The sequence below is a fragment of the Apus apus genome, chromosome 20, assembly GCF_020740795.1.
Source record: "Apus apus isolate bApuApu2 chromosome 20, bApuApu2.pri.cur, whole genome shotgun sequence".
Taxonomy (NCBI): domain Eukaryota; kingdom Metazoa; phylum Chordata; class Aves; order Apodiformes; family Apodidae; genus Apus; species Apus apus.
The window spans coordinates 6,058,782-6,079,870 of NC_067301.1; the positions used below are offsets into that span (position 1 = coordinate 6,058,782).

General features: G+C 53.6%; 1 protein-coding gene across 4 annotated transcripts; it reads left to right on the forward strand.

Moving 5' to 3' along the window:
- Positions 1–7,861: 7,861 nt before the first annotated feature.
- PPIH (peptidylprolyl isomerase H) lies at positions 7,862–18,545 on the forward strand. 4 transcript variants are annotated; one of them, XM_051637134.1, is made up of 10 exons: positions 7,862–7,954; positions 8,834–8,898; positions 9,311–9,334; positions 9,767–9,811; positions 10,226–10,268; positions 12,131–12,223; positions 13,766–13,853; positions 15,424–15,464; positions 16,713–16,799; positions 18,367–18,545. In XM_051637134.1, the coding sequence occupies exons 1-9, from the start codon at positions 7,886–7,888 to the stop codon at positions 16,779–16,781; spliced, it is 537 nt and encodes a 178-aa protein (XP_051493094.1). In that variant the 5' UTR covers positions 7,862–7,885; the 3' UTR covers positions 16,782–16,799; positions 18,367–18,545. The 4 variants fall into 4 exon arrangements, with proteins under 4 accessions (XP_051493094.1, XP_051493096.1, XP_051493095.1 ...); XM_051637136.1 differs by lacking the exon at positions 18,367–18,545 and adding an exon at positions 18,032–18,360; XM_051637135.1 differs by lacking the exon at positions 18,367–18,545 and adding an exon at positions 17,653–18,025.
- The last annotated feature ends 2,544 nt before the right edge of the window (positions 18,546–21,089 follow it).

Here is a 21,089-nt window from a genome sequence, read left to right on the forward strand (position 1 = left end):
AGGGTCTCAGGCATGGGTCAGGAGGGAGACAGCGTGGCCTCAGGGCCTCCTCATGACCTCCACCATCGGGGAGCCGAGGAATTCAAGGCAAGATCAGAAGCAAAACCTGCCTGTTTCCTCCCAGACAGGTCATGGAGGCTTCTGTCATGGAGCTGGAGCAGGAGCTGCTTCCTCTGCACAGCCCCATTGGACTTGGCTGGGTCCTGGGGTGCCAAGTGCTCAGCCTCAGCACCTGCACGGGGAGCATTCCATGATGCTGGTCTTCCACCCCGGGGACCCCCAGCCCCATCCCTGGGCTACCCCTGGCTCTGTCGCTGCCGTCGGGAATGCAGGCGCATGGCGTGAGGTAAGAGCTTGGAAGCAGATGTGTCTTCCACCAGGGCCACTGATGGGTCGGGCTGGGGCATCAGACAAGGAGAAGGCATCTTCTCTCATCCACCCTCCAGAGCTGAGGCTGTGGGGGCAGGTGGGGCCAGCAGAGAAAACGGCCCCTTCCCTCCTCAAGTGCTGGGCGGCTGGCGCTGGCGGGTTACAAAGCAAAGGCTTTGGGGCATGTTTTCAGCTTCTAATTTGTTTCCATCTCTGCCAGCAGCCACAGCCCTCCAGGAGCCAGGATTCCCCTGCCTTGGGCCAGGGCAGCAGCGTGTCCCCCTGGGGCTGGGGGCAGCTGGTGGTGGGGACGAGGACACCAGCCCCCCGCGCCGCCCTCCCGCCTCCTGCCGCAGGTTGGTGCCTCCGGTTGCAGCTCCTGCACAGGGAGGCACGTGGAGGCCACGAGAAGGCACAGGCAACCCAGCACACGGGCATCCCCTCCACCAGCGTGGTGGGACACCAGCCTGGCCTGGAGAGCTCAGCTGGGGCAGTGATGCTGCCACAGGGCAACACGCGGCGGCACGGGGAGCCGAGTCGGGCTGATCCACCCTGGTCGTGCTCAGGTTTTTGGATCAAGCTCAGTCCTTCAGGATGAAACGTGCTGGTGGTGGGAATCCAGGATGTCATGGTTTGTGTTCTAGGCTTGAACTTCGACACAACCCCCCTGCCTTTTTATGCTTCGCTAGGTACTGCCGCCCTGGTTCCTGCAGGGAGTAAAACCTCCAGCGTTTCCAGGCTGACTTCTGCCAGGAGAAGGGCTGCAGCCCAGGGGAAGGCAGGTGCTCCTCATGCCCTGCAGCAGCCACTTCAGGTGAGGAAGCATTTGTCATGGTTTTCCATTCTATTCCAAAGCTTTCCACCCGGAGAGTAAGTGAATCTCTCAGCATTCCCCTCAGCTTTATCAAAAAGGAAGGAAGAGTTAATTGCCAGAAAAGTTTTTTTCCCACTTTGGATGTGCAGGGAACTTCTAAAGATGATGCAAAATCAAGTGATTCCCACCAAAAAGAATGAAACTTCTGGGTGGTGGTGGGGGGGGACATTGTTGTTCCTCCTCTTTAAGAGAATCAATGACTTACTGTTGATCTCATGGGATGTCAGGACTGTTGGTGTAAATTTCTGGAAGAGCAAACTGGTAGAGTTCTATTTTTTATGCAAAAATGCATCTTAGACGTGGGCATTTGGAGCTGAGCAGCCAGGAAGCCACCTGCAGGCTCCTTCCCCACAGTGTCTTGGCAGGCAGTTTCTCACCCCGTGTTTTGGTGATTCATTGTTGTTTGGTAAAATCCCTCCGGGGTTCTAAATACAGTGGGGTTTTGTTTTTTTTTGGTTCTTTGGCAGACTAAGTGTGGCAAGACCAGGAATCACCCCCTGAAGAACCAGGCTGCTGGATTATCACACCCTGTGCCCTCAGTCCCTGAGCCAAGCCAGCAGCTGGTGAGCTTGCAGCAACGACTGCAGGGCTGTATATTATATATAAATATCAATATACTCTAAATTCACCCACAGCTGTTTTGTCCAAGGGAGAAGAAGCCTTCCCCTGTACTTAAAATCCCTTTCTCTTCCTGCCCTTTGCCCCAGTTCTGCACCAATGGGATCCATTTCCCTGCTGCCTGCAGCAGTTGCTCCTGCATCTCAGCTCCCCCCAAAGCCAGGATCAGTTCTCCCCAGCACGGTCTCAGCCCGGCTGCTGGTGTGGGTGACACCCGCCACCCCCTCTCACCCATCTCCTTTCTCCTCCCAGCAGGATAACCCCAAGCTGGGGCTGAAGAAAGGCCCCACGCTCCAGCCCAGCAAGGAATCTTGGTGAGTGCACGGGGGGGTTTGAGAAGCCATCAGAGAACACTTTGCCGCTGCGGCGCCACTCGCTCCCGGGCTGTGTCCCCTTGGCCCTCCTGCCACGCGACGCTGGAATCAGGGAATTCCTGTGTCCAACCCCACTCCAGCACTTCTCCCTCTCCTCCTTCCTCCCAGGTTCCTGGAGCAGCTGCACAAACACCAGGAAGCAGTGCTGCACCCCGACACCAGGACGCCGTTCCGCTCCTGGGAGGACGCCGTGCAGCGGCTCCTGCCCTACCACCTCTTCCAGGAGATGCTGCCCTCTGACCAAGACCTCAGGAAGGGTCAGTCCTCCCAGGGGCTGGCACGCTGCTCAGAGCAGAGGACAGTGGACTGAGAGGAGTTTTCAGGACTGGAAAGAAAACAAAAAAGAGAAACTCGGGATGCCTTCACTCTAGAGTGACAGAAACTCCCGAGACAAGACGTTAGAAGTTTTCCAGGGTTTCTGACGGTTCAAAGCTACATCCCACTTTTGCCACAGTCTCTGTGTATTTTGAGCAACCACTAAAACAGACCGTAGCAGATTCTTAGCCATCACAGCAATGGCAAACTGTGGCACAAATGTCCTTTTCTCCTCCTCCCGGCAGCGGACGAGCAGTTTGAAGAGGTTTCCACGCGGCTGCTAAAGCACACAGAGGCCCTGAAGAACAAGCACCGCCTGCTGCTCTTGGAGGAGCCTCAGGTGAGCAGGGTGTCCAGCCTTCTCCCCCTGCCACTGGGGCTGGAAACGCAACCATTTCTCCTGCACGGGCTGCTGGGCTCTGTCCATGAGGAAGGATAATGAAGGGAATGTGTTGCAGTCATGATGTGTAACCACAGTCACTCTTCCTCTCTCCTCATCCTCTCCTCTCCTCATCCTCTCCTCATCCTCTCCTCTCCTCTCCTCCCTCTCCTCTCCTCTCTCCTCTCCTCTCCTCTCCTCTCCTCTCCTCTCCTCTCCTCTCCTCTCCTCCTTCTGTTCCTTGTCTGCAGAGAGTCCTTCCTACTGCAGAAGCAGTGATGATGGAGCTCCTGTTCCTAGAGGAACAAAATGCCACCTTAGCACTCAACAGGCGACTGGCAGGGGAGAAACCAGGTGGGAGACTAATGATTCCTGTCATTTGCCCACCTTTTGCAGCCCTCTGCTTCTTTTTTGAGGCTTGCCCCCTCTTCAGAGGCTAGGCAGGAGGTCTCCATCCCCTGCGATGCTCAGGGCAGGGCAGTGTCAGCTCCTTCCCCCGGGGCCAGGGGGGATTTTCAGCTGCTGACAAGAACAGCGAGTGTGACCTGCTGCTGCCTGTGCTCTTCCCCACTCACTCCTCTCTGGCAGGAATCTTGGTGGCCAAAGTCTTATTTTAGGCACAGCCCGTGGAGTGTTCAGGCTCCTGGGATACTGGTGTTTTCCCTGCCAGCTCTGGAGATGCTTTTTTAGAGGCTTGTGTTCGGTGTCTTTCCCTGAGTGACACAGTGAGGGATGGACTCTGTTAAAAAGGGTAAAGTCTCCAAGAGAAGAGGGGAAAAAAATACGTCCCAGCACAAACAGGCAAAATTGTAACACCCCCCCCCCATCCCCAGCTCTTTTGCAATAATATTATTATAAGAAGAATACTTTTTATTATGTAAAATAAATTAATGCGTGGATAGTGCTTCATGCTCACGCTAATGCCTGACATGGGGGTTCTGTTCCAGGTGAGTCCACACCCTGGTCCCCCTCTCAGAGCCCCTCTGCTCACACCGGCCTGCAGCAGGAGGCAGGACTCCTCAGGGTGGTCCACAGCCCTCGGACCCCCATGCACCAGCCCCCCCCGAGCAGGGCTGGGGCTCTGAAGGCACCAGGGAGGTGCTGCTGCCCCCGGCCAAGCTGCAGAAGGCCAAGTCCTTCTAGGAGGACAGTGCCAGCTCCCAAGCAGGGCAGCAGGGCCACCCCGCGCAGAGGGTCTGGGCTGGTGGCCCCTTCCCCTCCCCAGGCCCCGCTCCAGAAGCCCAGCACGGGCTCCCCTGCAGCACGGCAGGACCTGGGGCCGGGGCTGCTGCTGGTGTCTGTGCTGGTGTCTCTGTGACTCTATGCAGGTGTTGTTTGTGTGTCTGTGTGTGTGTGTTTGTGTCTCTGTGTGTGTTTGTGCCTCTGTGTGTGTGTGTTTGTGTCTCTGTTTGTGTCTCTGTATGTGTGTGTCTGTGTGTGTGTGTTTGTGTCTCTGTGTTTGTGTCTCTGTGTGTGTTTGTCTGTGTTGTGTCTGTGTGTGTGTATTTGTGTCTCTGTGTGTCTGTGTGTGTGTGTTTGTGTCTCTGTGTTTGTGTCTCTGTGTGTGTTTGTGTCTCTGTGTGTGTGTCTGTGTGTGTATTTGTGTCTCTGTGTGTTTGTGTCTCTATGTGTTTGTGTCTCTGTGTGTGTTTTTTTGTGTCTCTGTGTCTGTGTGTGTGTGTGTGTCTGTGTGTGTTTGTGTCTGTGTGTTTGTGTCTCTGTGTCTGTTTGTGTCTCTGTGTGTGTGTGTCTGTGTTTGTGTGTGTGTCTGTGTTTGTGTCTCTGTGTTTGTGTGTGTCTGTGTGTGTTTGTGTCTGTGTCTGTGTGTTTGTGTCTCTGTGTGTGTGTGTTTGTGTCTGTGTGTTTGTGTCTCTGTGTCTCTGTCTGTGTGTTTGTGTCTGTGTGTGTGTTTTTCAAATACAGTTACCTGAACCATTCTGGCTGCTTCTGCTTTGCAACAAGTGCATTTTGGCAGGGCCCAAAGCTAGGGACTATGCTGTAGAACAAAGCTGGCTTCCCAGCCCTTTCAGGTGAGCTGTGGGGCAAGTTCTCCCCAGGCCTGTGTGCAGCGAGGGGGGAGCATCCTTGGCCCATCACAGCCCCCGGGGTGCCAGCCTGGCCACGCTGGCGTTTCGGGGGCGCAGCAGCTCATCCATCCCTGCTGGCTGCTGCTTCCCCAGGCCAGGAGAGGGGGGATGCCCCACCTTCCAGTGGGAGCTGCTGGGCCCTGCCTGGTGCCACGGCAGGGGAGCAGGGAGCCCCTCCAGCTGGGGTGTTGTGCCCGGGTCTGGGGTCCCCAGCTCCGGAGGGACAGGACTTGGGAGAGCCCAGCGGCGATTGAAGAGGCCTGGGTGGTGAAGGGGTTTATACTATCAGGGAACTTATTGATTAAGGGATTTTTTTTTAATATTAAGCATCTGTGGATTAAGGGTGAACGTTGTCTGTTGATTAACAGTTGGCATTTGTGTGTCTGTGTGTGTGTGTGTGTGTCTGTGTGTGTGTTTGTGTCTGTGTGTGTGTTTGTGCCTCTGTGTGTGTTTGTGTCTCTGTGTGTGTCTGTGTCTGTGTGTGTGTCTGTGTCTCTGTGTCTGTGTGTGTCTCTGTGTCTGTGTGTGTCTCTGTGTGTGAGTTTTTGTGTCTCTGTGGATTAAGGGTGAACATTGTTGATTAACAGTTAGCATTTGTGTGTCTGTGTGTGTGTGTTTGTGTCTGTGCGTGTGTTTGTGTCTGTGTGTGTGTCTGTGTCTCTGTGTGTCTGTGTGTCTGTGTCTGTGTGTGTCTCTGTGTGTGTTTTTGTCTCTCTGTGTGTGAGTTTTTGTGTCTCTGTGGATTAAGGGTGAACATTGTTGATTAACAGTTAGCATTTGTGTGTCTGTGTGTGTGTGTTTGTGTCTGTGTGTGTGTCTGTGTCTCTGTGTGTGTGTTTGTGTCTGTGTCTCTGTGTGTGTCTCTGTGTGTTTTTGTGTCTCTCTGTGTGTGAGTTTTTGTGTCTCTGTGGATTAAGGGTGAACACTGTCTGTCGATTAACAGTTAGCATGTGAAGATCAGTATCATTTCAGAGAGCAGAATCTACTCGTGTTGATGTTTAACAGAGACATCGTGCAGGAGTCGGATGCGAGAGCCCACGGAACAGGATCCAGGTGAGGCTGTGCCTGCCCATGCCCAGCCCTGCCTGCTTCATATTCCACAGAGATGGACTCAGCTTGCCAGAGGGATGGACGATATGGCCTGAGGTGAAAACAGCGAGGAAGACTCTGAGCCTTCCTCCAGGAGAGCCCTGCTCACACCCACCGAGGGGCCCTGCACACGTGGCAATGGCTGCTGCTTTACCTCGATGACTTCAGGGACATTATTTAAATATTATAATGAATTTTCGGAACCAAGTTGTTCAGCCCTGCCCGTTTCTTTGTGAGGTAATGCCTGTGTGTGTTTTAAATGAGTATGTGGCCTTGGTCTGTTGGTGGGTGTGTCTGGAGGAGCGAGCCCCGCACGCCCAGTGCTGCCGTGAGGAACCTGCTTCAGAGCTTGATGGGGATGTGGAGTCTGTTTCTTCACTTCAAGGGAGGCCACGAGGATGAGGAAGGGGCTGGAGCACCTGCCTGGTGAGGAGAGGCTGAGAGACCTGGGGCTGTTCAGTCTGGAGAGGAGAAGCCTGAGGGGGGATCTAATGAATGTCTATCAATCCATGAGGGCAGCAAAAGGCAGGACAAGCTCTTGTCACTTGTGCCCTGGGACAGGAAACGGGGCAATGGGTTCAAAAACTGGAGCCAGGAAGTTCCACCTCATGATGAGGAAGAACTTCTTTGCGGGTGGGTTGAAGAGCCCTGGGACAGGCTGCCCAGAGAGGCTGTGGAGTCTCCTTCTCTGGAGACTTTCCAGACCTGTCTGGATGCCTGAGTGACCTGCCCTAGTTTTGGTCCTGCTCTGGCAGGGGGGTTGGACTTGGTGATCTTTTAAAGCCCCTTTCCCCCTACCCCTTCCTCCTTCCTCCTGCCCCTTCCCCTTCCCCTTTCCCCTTCCCCTTCCTCCTGCCTCTTCCCCCTTCCCCTTCCTCCTTCCCCTTGCCCCTTCCCTTCCCCCTGCCCCTTCCCCTTCCTCCGTCCCCTTCCTCCTGCCCTTTGCCCTTCCCCTTCCTCCTGCCCCTTTCCCTTCCCCCTTACCTTTCCCCTTTCCCCCTTGCCTTTTCACCCCTTCCCCTTCCTCCTGCCCCTGCCCCTTCCCCTCCTCCTGCCCCTTCCCCCTGCCCCTTCCTCCTGCCCCTTCCCCTGCCCCCTGCCCCTTCCCCTGCCCCTGCCCCTTCCCTTGCCCCTGCCCCTTCCCCTTGCCCCTTCCCCTTCCCCGTGCCCCTTCCTCCTGCCCCTTCCCCCTTACCTTTCCCCTTTCCCCCCACCCCTTCCCCCCTTGCCTTTCCCTTCCTCCTGCCCCTTCCCCTTCTCCCTGCCCTGCTTCCACTCCTTCCCTTTCCCCCTTGCCTTTCCCCCTTCCTCCTGCCCCTGCCCCTTCCTCCTGCCCCTTCCCCTTCCCTTCCCCCTGCCCCTGCCTCCTTCCCCTTCCTCCTGCCCCTGCCCCTTCCCCCTTTCCTTTCCCCTTTCCCCTTTCCCCCGTCCTTTCCCCCTTCCCCTTCCTCCTGCCCCTGCCCCTTCCCCTTCCTCCTGCCCCTTCCCCTGCCCCTTCCCCTGCCCCCTGCCCCTTCCCTTCCTCCTGCCCCTTCCCCTTCCTCCTGCCCCTTCCTCCTTCCCCTTGCCCCTTCCCTTCTCCTGCCCCTTCCCTTCCTCCTGGCCCTTTCCCCTTCCTCCTGCCCTTGCCCCTGCCCCTGCCCCCTGCCCCTGCCCCTTCCTCCTGCCCCTTCCTCCTGCCCCTGCCCCTTCCTCCTGCCCCTTCCTCCTGCCTCTGCCCCTTCCCCTTCCTCTCCCCCCTCCCGCCAGGCGCTTCCGCTTCCGGGTGGCCGCGGCCGCCATGGCGGTTTGCTGGCTGCCAACCCCAACAACCCCGTGGTCCTTCTTCGATGTCAGCATCGGCGGGCAGGTGGGCCCGGGGGGCCCGGGGCTCTGCTGGGGGGGCTCGGGGGTCTTGGGGGGGGCTCTGGGCTCTGTTGCGGGAGCTCAGGGCTGTGTTGGGGGGGCTCAGGGCTGTGTTGGGGGGGGTTCAGGGTCTGTTCTAGGGGTTCAGGGGTGTGTTGGGGGGGTTCAGGGGTCTTGGGGGGGTTCGGGGGCCTGTTGTGGGGGTTCAGGGTCTGTTGCAGGGGGTTCGGGGGTCTGTTGTGGGGGTTCAGGGGTGTGTTGGGGTTCAGGGGCCTGTTGGGGGAGCTCAGGGGTCTGTTGCGGGGGCTCAGGACTCTGTTCTGGGGGCTCAGGACTCTGTTCTGGGGGTTCAGGGGTGTGTTGGGGTTCAGGGCTCTGTTGGGGGGGTTCAGGGTCTGTTGCAGGGGGCTCAGGGGTCTTTTGGGGGAGTTCAGGGGTGTGGGGGGGGGGGTTCAGGGTCTGTTATGGGGGTTCAGGTGTATGTTGGGGTTCAGGGCTCTGTTGTGGGGGTTCAGGTGTATGTTGGGGTTCAGGGTCTGTTGCAGGGAGTTCACGGTCTGTTGCAGGGGGTTCAGGGGTCCTGTTGTGGGGGTTCAGGATCTCTTGGGGGGGTTGGGGGCTCTGCTGGGGGCCTTGCAGGGGTGGGGCTGGGCGGGGGGAGGGCCAGGGCGGGAGGGAGGTGCAGGGGAGCCCCGGGGGGGCTGGGGGTGCCGCGGGGGGGGCTGGCAGCAGGGCAGGGGGGCTGGCAGCAGGGCAGGGGGGCTGGCAGGAACGGGGAGCGCGGCGGGAGGGCGGGTCGGGGGGGCTGGGGGGTTCCCGGGGGGCTGGGGGGTTCCCGGGGGGCGGGTCCCGGGGGCTGAGCCGCCCACCCGCCCCTCCCCAGGAGGTCGGCCGCATGAAGATCGAGCTGTTCGCTGATGTGGTGCCCAAGACGGCGGAGAACTTCAGGTGAGGAGCAGAGGGCGCCCCTGCAGCTCGGCTGAGCCTGGGGCTGCAGGAGCCTGGGGGTGTAGAAGTGTTCCTGGTGGCGGGGGGACCCCTGCTCCCCCAACACTGCTGCCCCCTGCTTTGCTCTGCTCCCCAGACAGATGAAATAAACACCCCCTGTTCTCTTTTAAACACTGGGCCTGCTCCATGTTCAGCTGTTCAATGTCCCACCTCCTCAGCTGCAGGAGGTGCAGAAGAAGCCTGTTTTGAGAGGGAAGTGGGGGGCAGCTCCTGCCTGTTCCCACCTCACTGGGGAGACACCCCCAGAGTGGGAGGGCGAGTCCAGCACAGCAGGGTTGGGTGGGCTGGGTGCAGCCCCTGCTGTCCTGGGAGCTCAGAGGTGGCTCAGGCTCTGCTCTTCTTTGTTTTCCAGGCAGTTCTGCACGGGGGAGTTCAGGTAAGTGAATATAGCCTCACAGGCAGCCAGCTCAGAGGAACAGGGCTGGGTAAGTAGAGAGGAGGCTCACTGGGAGGTGTTTCTTGCTCTGTTCAAAATGGGTGGTCATGGAGAGGACGCAGCTTTCCCTTTTGGGCACAACTGTGTTGTGCTCAGGCTGCTCTGAAACACCCCTCCTTCAAATGCCACCTGCTCTGGCTGCAGGCTGCAGTGGGATCCCCTTCAGGTGGTGGGATGGATGTTGTGGGGAGGAGTGGCATTGCCTGTGCAGAGCAGCAGCCAAGAGCCAGGCCCAGCAGGTGGGGTGGCTGGTTGTAAGGCAAGGCAGCTGCTAAGGTATGGGGCAGCCCTTTGGGACTCTGAATTCCTGGGAGGGTTTTGTGTTGGGCTGTCCAGTAGGTTGCAATGGTTTTCCTTTTTATTTCCTTGTAGGAAAGATGGTGTCCCTATAGGTTATAAAGGGAGCACTTTCCACAGGTAATGAATTTGCTTTTTGTGTAAGCACTGCAATAGCAGCCTGAGGGAGAGGTGGTTTTGGGATCTGCCTCAAGGCATTCTTGGCCTGGGAGGCATTTGTAGGCTGTGACTGATACCATCCTCCTGTAGCTCTGGGGGATTTGGGGGTGCTGTTTGATGTGTCTGCTGGGATCCCCTATTCCTGGTGTGCCAGGTCAGAGAGAATTTCCTGGCATCTCTCACCTCATGGCTCTCCTGGGTCCAACAGCAGTGACCTGAGAGCAACCAGCTGTGAATCTCTGTTGGAGATGTTTGGCTGTAGCATTCCCAGACCCAGGGAACTGTTGTTGTGCTGTGGGGCAGAGTTTCTTTTTTACCACATAGGAAGCTTCTGGAGGCATTTGTCTACTGAGACCTGTTGTTTTACTTTTTCAGGGTAATAAAGGATTTCATGATCCAAGGAGGTGACTTTGTCAATGTAGGTACCTTCTATATTCCTTCTGTACTTTTCCTATGGGGTGTAATAGTGTTTCCAGCTCAGTGTGCTGATCCCTGGGGACAATGGGCTGTCTTTTGAGGAACCTGGGAGTAACTGGAGGTTTCCTCATGGCATTGCTGCCATCTCTAACTGTGACAGACTTGAAGGGACTTGAAAACAAATCCGGAGTCTTTGGTGAATGTAGCTTCTTCTTCCCAAAACATTTCCTCCCTTAAGAAGGCCTGGCAGCACAATTAGAGGCTTTTCTAATTTGCAAAGATTGGGGTTTTTCCCCACTGTTGTCCTTCCTCCTTCTGCCCCCCCCAAACAAGAAACCCTGAGAATTTTTATGAGCTTTGTGGCAAGAGAGCCTAAGTGCAGAACCAGTGCAAGAGACACTTTAAATCAAAAGTAACTTTTTCTTAGTGTGATTCTTTTAAAATAGAGAAGACTTTGTGCTCGTGGTGTTGGTCATGCTGACACACACCTGGGGATAAGCAGAGTCTGAAGGGAAGGCTGGATGATCACAGAGTCTCTTCACTGTCCTAGGACCCAGCAAAATAATTTCATTTCTGGAAGTGTGTCCAAATCTGAGGGGAGCAATAAAGCTTTTTGAATAAAATTATAAAATTTGGTTGCATGCAAGTAACTGAGAATACTGACTGCCCAGCAGGTGGCTCAGCCACAGCAGGCTTTTAGGTAGTCACTGACTGTGATGCTGCTCAAATGTCCCAGTGGACTGTGTTACTTCCACTGAAGTTCAAAAAGCATTACAGATTGCACCAGAATTTATAATTGATAAATTACACTTATTACAAAGCCACTTGTGGACCAAGAATAGTCCCACTGACCACTAAGGTGGGGTGTATGTTCCCACCTCAGAGCCAGCAGCTGAAGTGAACCACAGAGAATAGGGGGGAAAGAAGGAAGGGCAAGGCCAGCAGAGCAAAGGATGTGGAACTGCATGTGGTCTCTTACTGGCATCTGATTTTCCTCTTGACCTAGTAAGGAACCTGAATGTTAAGCAGAAAGGCAAGGAAAGGAGACAAGTTGCAGCAAGGCAGAATAAATGGGTCTGAAGCAACACAGAAGTCAACACAGAAGGGGAAGTTACTGTCAGAATAGTGCACTGAGCTGACTGTAGCAGACATACCTGTTGGCATGACTGCTCTAGCTTTCCCTGAAGGGCTCCTCACTGCAGGAGGTGTCTGGTGTGAAGCATGCATCAGGCTTCTGCAAGGCTGGAACCTTGGGAGCAGTCAGAGCTGGCAATCTGCAGCTGTCAGGGGTGGTGCTGCTTGCATTTACAAGCATCTTGAGGACCTGAGTGCTAGGGCTTGTAAAGTACAAGGTGTTTTGACTTGGGAAAGTACAACAGAAACTAGAAACTCTGTACTTTAGAAGCTGTCCTTGCTGGACAGGCTCACCTGCCTGGTTCTGGTCCACATTTTCACAGGAAGTCAGGTGAAATGAGTAAGCCTGCCATCAGCTGGCTCTTTCCACACAACCATGTCTGCTTTCCTTGTCACAGCAGTCCACACTTGCAGAACCCCTCCATTTTCCCTGCCAAGTCCTGGGTCTGTACCAAGCAACCTGTAGCCTCCATCTCACTTGGGGAGACTGGGACTTGATCCTTCCCACCTCTGGGTTTCTGTCAACATTTGGGTGGCAAATGATGTGTAGTTAGAAACCAGTCACTGCTCCTCTTCAGAAATGCACCATTGAACGGGGTCACTGCTGCTCTGTAGAAGTGGCAGCACAGCATCTATTTTGGGCTTTAACCCTCTCCTTTTGCTCAGGGATTTTAAATTTGGCAACTGCTGCAGAACAAGTGCTGAGCTGACTGGGCACCTCTCTCACAGGGGGATGGCACTGGAGTAGCCAGTATATACAGGGGCCCTTTTGCAGATGAAAACTTCAAGCTGAAACACTCTGCTCCTGGGCTGCTCTCTATGGTGAGTATAAACAGTGACATTACAGGACTGAAAAACTTGTGGTACTTTCTCTGTCCCTTTTTCCTAAGTGTATAAATTAGTTGCCAGACAACAGAAATCTCCAGCATTGGATACAAGGTCTGAGAGACCTGCTGTGCAACTACTGGTTGGCTTCTTGTGGGTTAATTTGTTGAGTAACACTCAAGTCCTGATCCTTCAGCACTTTTGCAGCTGTTTGGAGTGCTGGTGTTTGATCAGCTTTCAGAACAGCTTGATTCTTACAGGTTTGGGGCAGTAGCAAGTGGTGGTGTCCTTTCTTCCCCAATACTGTTACCAAACACTGACCTCAGCAAGGATGAGACAAAGAGATTTGGGAGTTTCAAAGCCATAGCAGCATCACCATGGTATCTTTTATAACAACTTCCTGTTCAACATTGTAGGGAAAACTGCAACCATTGCAGGTTGTCTGGTAGGAACAATACACTGACTTTTGCAGTAGAATGCAAGTGGAGTCAGTGCTTCAGTGTCCCTATCCACAACTGCTTCTTCACCAGCTCTGTTCAGCTGCCACTTGCTTTGGGCATTTGTCATTGGGAGTAGTTCTTCAGAATGTGGCCCCAAAAGAGATGTCAGGTCACAGCTAAGCAATCTGTGTCCTGTAGTGTGGGAGAAGGGATCCCACTCTGCAATTACCAACATTATGTCAAAGTGGCCTGGCCCTGGAGTCATTCTGCTGGGTCAAACCATGGTCCATCTCAGCTGGATCCTTCCAAGCTGGCTAGCAAGGAGTAAAAGCTCCAACGTGGCCTTTTCCCCTGCAGTTCTGCAGCTGCAACACTTGCCCAGGTCACTTGTCAGCCCAGAAACATGATCTAGTACCTCCTGCTTGTCACAGGAGCTCAAAGTGTGGCAGAGATGTGTGAATTAAATTTTAATTCTGCATGACACTGTTCCTGTGAACCCTGTACCAATGTGATTTACCTTATTAACCTGCTCATCAGAAGAGAAACCTTTTTTTTAATTCTATATTATTTTATGCTCTATTATTCTATATTAATTTTAATATACATTATTTATAACTTTCCAAAGAGCAGAAATCAGTGGTTTGGGTTGGTAGTGGGGGAGGGGGTCCCTGTCCTTGTCTTGATTCACAAGCTTTTAGTTGGACTTTGTTCTCCCTGGCCCACAGCAGGAGGGAGTGGTAACTCAGCAGATGCCTGGTTCTTACCAGCTGGCCCTAAACTGCAACAACCAGCTTCTTTTTTTCTGTCCTGGTTCCTGGCTAGAGGGTTTCCCCTGGACAAAACCATCAGTAAGGACTCCTCACTGAAAATGTGATCCTGATTTTCAGCAGCTTGAGCTAGAGCCCAGATCCCAGCTCAGTCTGGTGCTGAACGTGCACAGACTGGCATGGCCAGACTAGGTGGCACAGAGGACTCTTCTGTGGATCTTGCTTCTTTTGGTTTGTGGAGCAATAAGCTAATAAGCCAGGCTAGGTGACCTGCATCTGTATTGGGAAGTCCTCACTGGTACCATTTCCTCTTTGGTCATTCTCAACCCCAGGCAAACAGTGGCCCCAGCACCAATGGCTGCCAGTTCTTCATTACGTGCTCCAAGTGTGACTGGTTGGATGGAAAACATGTTGTGTTTGGTGAGTACCTGCAGCAGAGGCTGGCCTGCCAGCTCGGGGATATTAACAGAATCACAGAATCTTGGGGGTTGGAAGGGACTTCAAAAGATCATCCAGTCCAGCCCTCCTGTCAGAGCAGGGTCACCTGGAGCACATCCCACAGGAACGTGTCCAGGTGGGTTTTGAATGTCTCCAGAGAAGGAGACTCCACAGCCTCTCTGGGCAGCCTGTCCCAGGGCTCTGTCACCCTCACATTAAAGAGGTTTTGCCTCACATTTACATGGAACCACCTTGCTCCAGTTTGCACCCGTTGCCCCTTGTCCTATCACTGGACATCACTGAGAAGACCCTGGCTCCATCCTCCTGACACTCACCTTTAATGTATTTATAAACATTGATGAGGTCACCCCTTAGTCTCCTCCAGGCTAAAGAGACCCAGCTCCCTCAGCCTTTCCTCATCAGGGAGATGTTCCATTCCCTTCATCATCTCTGTGGCTCTGCCCTGGACTCTTTCCAGCAGTTCCCTGTCCTTCTGGAACTGAGGGGCCCAGAACTGGACACAATACTCCAGATGTGGCCTCACCAATGCAGAATAGAGGGGGAGGAGAACCTCCCTTGACCTACTAACCACCCCCTTTCTAACCCATCCCAGGATGCCATTGGCCTTCTTGGCTACAAGGGCACATTGCTGGCTCATGGTCACCCTCCCGTCCACCAGGACCCCCAGGTCCCTTTCTCCTACCCTGCTCTCCAGCAGCTCAGCCCCCAACCTGTACTGGTGCATGGGGTTGTTCTTTCCTAGATGCAAGACTCTGCACTTGCCCCTGTTGGATTTCATCAAGTTCCTCCCCACCCAACTCCCCAGCCTGTCCAGGCCTACATGGGTGTGGCACAGCTGCTACACCAAACAGCTGCAGCCTGCTTGTTCTCCCCCCTGGCTTGTGCCAGCAGAGGTGTCTGTGCAGCCAGCCACTGTTGATCACTGCTGAAGCTTGTTTTCCACAGGTTAGCTTTAATCTAGAGCATTTCCTTGATCAGTGAGTCACACAGAAACCCTTGTGCAGGTGCAGAAGGGACAGAGGAGTGAAGGGATAACTTTCTCCTCCACTGTCAGACAGTAGGACTGAGCTTTCAGCAGAGTTTTTAGACAGTAATTCTCTAAACCCACATCTGCTAACTTGGGTACTGCCACTTGAGCTGTAGGATCACAGGGCCAGCTTTTAAGCTGGTGTTCTACTTCCTACCTCTGATTTCTGGGTAATGCTGATGTCCATTGACCTTCTAGCATCATTACAAAGGTTGTGTTGGTGGACAGTTCATGCTGTATTTTAGCACAGGTGGTGGTGGCAGGTCTCAGAAGCTCACATGTCACCCCTGCAGTGGGAAAATGCACCTCCTCTGTTCTGAGTGTGGACAGTGTTTTCAGAACCCATTGTTTCTTTTATCACTGTAGAGATCAGGAACAAGTGCCCAGGAGCTGTACACTGCACGAGGCTTTTCAGGAGGAACAAAAATGAGTGTACCTGTGATGAGTGGGGGTGAGGAAGGTGGTGACCAACCATACTGAAGAAGATTCATTTTCTCATTCTAGGTAAAATTGTCGATGGGCTGTTGGTGATGAGAAAAATTGAAGTAAGTTGAATTTGCCTGTTTATCCGTGAATGTCCACGTTGGAAAGTCATGTAGAGGGTTAACAAGGGTTGTTTTGTTCTCTGCCACTGTCTGTTTTCAGGATACCAGGGAATACCAGGGTTGATATTATTGGTTGTCATCATTATGAAATAGCTGGAAATCTGTTGAGGCAAAGGCTGTCATAGAAAGTGACTTTGGAAATGCTGTGCTTTCGTTAGTCTGTGAGCATGGATTGTGTTCTTGTGGCTTTATTTGCAATGCTTTGCCTTTGTTCAGGAAGCTGAATTGAAAGCTGTTCCATCAGCAGCTCAGACAGGAGTGTAGGGCAGATCACTTCTGTGCCATTGCCTGGGATTATTCCGTGGATGCTCAATCATCAGTTCTGCTGATCCATGATCAGCATGTTTCAGAAGAAAAATTCAACAAACCTTCTCCGTGGCTTCCAGGAGCTCAGGGGTGGTGGTTGCTACCAGTGATGTGACTGGGTGTCATGGCAGGATAGTTGATAGTTGTAACAAACACTAGGGTGTTCTTTGAGGCAGACGATGCTCATGGGCCCACGTGCACCAGGGCCTCTGCCATCAGGGATCTGAAAAGAGGGGAGCAAACAGACCTGGCAACTGTTGTGTATTGAGAGATGGTGGGATGCCAGGAACTGCAGCATGAGAGAAGCCATGTGTTGCCAGCCCTCTTCACCAGAAGCACAGCTGGAAGGCAGGGGTGTGCCAGCTTTGTGCCTCACTGCAGCCAGGGGCGAGGGAAAGGAAATGAGAGACTGATGAAAATCAGCTGAGTCCAGCAGAATGAGAGGTTCAGAGCAAGGGCTGCTTTGTGACTGCCTCCCATTTGGATTCTCCTTCTGTACAAATCCAAGTTTGCTTTGCTGGTTGCAGCTGTAATGAGTAACTTGAAAGATTCAAGCCAGAGCAGCCTCACGTGACGTGATGCCTGGTGTGTCTCATGAGGAGCTCTCCAATTTTTGCTCTGTTTCTACCCTCCCATTCAAAGGACCAGAGTCTGGTCTGTATCCCAAACCTCTGTGCACAGGGAGACCTCACTGACTTACAGTCTGGTCCATGGCCAGAATGCATGACAGTGCTTCTCTGTGAGAGCTGTGTCTAGATTTCCCTGTTCCTGATGCTGCACAAACACTCTTATCCAGTCTTCAGGTACTTGTCACTCACTGGGTTTGCTGTGCTTTTGCTGTTCTTTTACAAGGTTTACCATTATATATTTGTTTGTCCCCAGAATGTGCCTACAGGTCCAAATAACAAACCCAAGCTGCCAGTTGTCATCTCTCAGTGTGGGGAAATGTAGAGCAATCAAAGAGATCTGGTAAGTCTCAGTCTTCACAGGCACCCAGTGCAATTGAGCTGTGGGCTGCTCTGCTCCTCACTTTTCTCTCATTTTCACATTCAAGTCTGCAGAGACTTGACTCAGCTCAGTGAAACACCAGGAAGTGCCTCTCTTAACAGTGTTAGTTTTCTGCCAGCTCAACTCCCTGAACTGCCTTCTCTCTGAGCCACACGAGGCCCAAAGGCAGCACTGGAGGGACAAGTTCTTGCAGCTGCAGTCAAGGGGATGATGGGGCTGTGGGACCTCTCCTTTGGGTGGGGTTAGGCTGCCTTGAAGCCTTGGCTTGAGAAGCCAGTGGATGAAAGGGGACTGTGGCAGGAATTCAGCTGGGATTACCCAGGCAGGCTGGGAGTAGGGGCTTTGCTTTGACCTGCAGGTTGGTGAACTCTCTGATTGCCAGAGAAAGCAGAACATCCGTGTGTTGGGCAAGCAGGGATGAAGCAAACAAGAGGAGAAAGAGAGGACCTGGGTCTCCTTGCTCAGTACAGCCATAAGATTGCTACCACTGAAGGACCATGGAGTTCTCATGTTACATAGTTTTACCTTTGCTGAAAAAAAATTACCACTGTCCTCATCTCAAGGGAGATGTTTTCAGCATTTACGTGCTGAAGCTTTAGAAATGAAGCTTGAGAAAGGTTGATGTTGGTTGAACAACCAAGGCTCAAGACAGAGCTCAGGCTAACCTACAATACTCTGTTTCCATTGGTCTGCCCCCTTCACTATGAAACCACAAGCATTTCAACAGATCTCTAGATTGCATTGTGTCAGGCTGCAGCTTGTAAAAAATCTGCTGTATTAGCCTTTTGGTTGCTGATTTTTCAAATGCTGGCAGGCAGGCACTCACAAAAGGAAAATCCCCACCAGTTTTGGCCTTCCAGTCCATGATTTCCATAGACATCTGGAATTGCCCATGCAGATGTGTCCCTGCTTCCTTAATAAAGTCTTTCAGATCTGCAGTACTTTGGACTCTTGGGAGCTCCTCCTGCTTGAAGTGACAACGTGGAGTGTCATCTTTCATTTCCCTGCTACTCCTGGTGGCTTTTATGGGCTTTTGAAGAAAGGGACAACTTCGTTGTTAGGCAGAGGGGAAGACCTGTACTGATGGGTTGAGTCCCCTTTAGGGGTTGTCTTCAGGCCCAGACTTGTTGATCTTTTCTATTTGAAGGGCATGATATCTGGCCAACATCCAACTTGAGACTTTCCATTTCTAGGTACCAGGCTGGTGCCATCTTGAGACCAGCCAGGTCTTAGGAACTACCTTTATACTCCCAGCTGCCTGTAGACAAGACATTTGCCTTGCCCACCTTCAGACAGCTAAATCAGTGAGTTACTTGTCAAGATCCTTTAAATCTGCCTGGAGACACAGGCAGTGTTAGCTTCAAGTGCAGAGGTGGGTGCAGATGCCCAGCATGGAGGGCCAGGAGGACTCCCAGATTCTCTCGCTCAGGGTTTAGCAAACCTGAAATGGCTGCAGCAGCACCCAGTGTCAGCGTGCACTGCTGCTGTGGCTGTTCAGCTCTTCAGACCTGTTTCTTCCTTGTTTCAGTGCTTCTTCACCTGTGGTTCAGCCTGCTCTGGCTCCATGCATCTGCAGCTCCAGCCAGTTCCCCCTGCTGCCCCCGTCCTCTCCAGCCCCGCGCTCCCCACATTCTTCTGAAAGGATTTAATGATTGGCATCTTTTTTGTTCATGTTTTGAAATGTAAATAAAGAATTTTGTTAAAATACGTGTGCAGTGCACGTCAGCTAACGTGCTTGGGAGCAGATGACTCAAGTGAGGAGGGCTGTAGCATCTTTAGCAAGGTGTGTAATCCCCAGCTGATTCAGTGGGGAACATGTAGTGCCTGTGCTATTGAGGGGTGTTGCTGCTGGGCATTTGCAAAGGGGGAAGGAAGGAGTGAAAGGAGCATAGCAGAGAACAGAGGGCTTTTTCCCTTTGAGAGGAAGGTTGAAAATTCCCAATGTGGAAGAGAAAACTGGGCCCAAATGACAGCTGTGATAGAAAGGTGATGGAAAAGAGAAACTCGGCGGCCTCTCCTGCTCAGGAAGCGTGTGCAGATCCCCATGCCCTGTGGGGCTGAGGCAGGAGCTTGGCTCCAGAGCACTCCAGGGAGCTCAGCCTGCCCACTGCAATGCTGAGGTTTATACATCTGGCTGCAGGCACCCAAATTCACCCTGGTTTTCACGAGGCAAAGCAGCTTACTCCTGGGTCGAGGCTCAGCAGCCCTTTCTCAGCCCGATGTATTTACATTATGGTGTATTTACATTAGATACTGTGATCAGCTGGTTGCTCCTCCTGCAGGGCAGAGCTGCCCAAAATGAACACTGGCAAATCCATTACAACCTCTTGGAAAGCTGTTCCAGTGGCTAATTATGTCCCATTGTGGTTCTCTTAGAAGCTGCATGTATAGAGTTTCAGCTTTCCAGTTTGTGTATCTTGCTGTTCCTCAGCTGCTGGCTGAAAGTCTTCTCAAAGACCACATTTTTGGGTTTAATTCCCCCATGTTGTCCCCCTTCACTTCTGTTGTATAGCCATTCTTTCTCTTAGCTCCAGTGTTTCCACCAGCTGTGGTTGCTGCAACTGGAGACAGCTTTTATGATTGTTTCTCTGAGGAGCAGATGAGCCTCTGGGCCCTGCAGTGTTGCCCCCCCAAAGAGCTGTTGGGTGGCCCACATTTTCTTCTGTAGGTGGATGGCCTTGACATCCTCACAAGCTTCAGCACTGAAATGTGTTTTCTCCTGAGTTTTCTCCCTCTTGCATCGTGGATTCCCTCTTGGACTTTGTATTTTAAGACTTGTTTTTCAATAGACTTTACTGAGCATCACCCAGTTTTGATCCTGTGGTTTCAAGGTGACGATCCTGATGGAGGTCCCTTGCAGAATTGTGTTGTTGTTTTAAAGCTCCTTGTTAGCTGAGTTGGAGAGCTCATGGAAAAGATGCCAAGACAGCTTATCAAGACCTATCTCCACAAACCCACAGTGGTTGTTGTGGAGGGTTGACCTTGGTCCCATCTGAGCCCCTCACCTGGCTATGGTGTCATGTGGGAAGAGTTTCTGGCTTCTACTTTTCACACTAGGATGTGGGAAATCAACAGTAATTTATGGGTGATGCTGTAAGCACTGATCCCAGGGGGACACGTGGTGGTCACAAAGGTGGTGGGAGTGGTGGGTCAGCTCTCAGAGAGTGTGGTGGTTGCTGGTGACTTTTCCCTCCTCTTACGTGGGAGGAATCACATCACCAAGAACTATCCACATTTTTCAAGTGGCCAAGGAAGTCACTTGGTGGACAAGAAGGCTGGGTTTCCCTGGACCTTCCCTCTGGGGTGTCCAGCAGAGATCTTGGATCTCTCTGAGTTGCTCTAATGTGAAGACATAGGGGATAGAGGCAAAGAGATGAGAGGTGGTCATGAAAGGCTCCATCAACATAAAGAACCCAGGGGTCACGTTTTCCCAAGTGTCTGGGTGAGGAGGAGGGCTCAGGGGAAGGAAAGCTGTCCTCCACACCGTTCCCCCCCCACCTCAAGCAGAGAACATCCACGGGGAAGGGAAGGATGGGATGCTCATTCAGGCTAATTGAAGACAAGCCTTTGAAGAGCCCTCTCAGCCCGGCTCTTAAATGGCTCAAGTCAGACGCCCTTGATCTTGGGTAACTGCCCAGGCAGGTGCAACGGCCAGAGGAGCCTGGAGGAGCGAGGCAAAGACAAGCAGAGCATCTGCAGCAGGGGGGCTTCGAGGGGCGCCTTGGCGGGCTCCGAAACGCCCGTAGCTCTCCCCTCTGCCCCAGGAGGGCTGGCGCTGCCTGCACCCGGGTCTGACCGCCCCCCCGGGGGTCAATCGGGTCCGCCAACCGTGGCACCGGGACCCGTCCGTCCCCGGCTGGTTCCGATGCGTTCCCTGCCCGGAACGGCCCGTTGCGAGCAGCTCCAGCTCTGGCAGCTCCACCCAGTAACGCTGGCGGGCTCCAGGGAAGCGGCAGGGCTGCGGCTGCCCTGGCGAGGGGCCGGGGCCGGGGCCGCCCCCGCGCTCGCCCCGCGGGTCGGTCGGGCCAGGTGCCGGTCCCGGCGCGGGGCGTGAGCGGGTCTCGAACTCGCGGCTGCACCGGCCGGAGCCGCCACATGGTCGCGGGCGCTTCCCGGGCGGGGCCGCTGGGGGCGGCGGCGGCCAATCAGAGCGCGGGGGCGGGGACTGCGGGCGGGCCGGTAAGGCGAAACGAGCCTGGCAGCCGCGTCCGGAGCAGCCAATGGGCGCGCGAGCCCGTGGAAAGGCAGGCG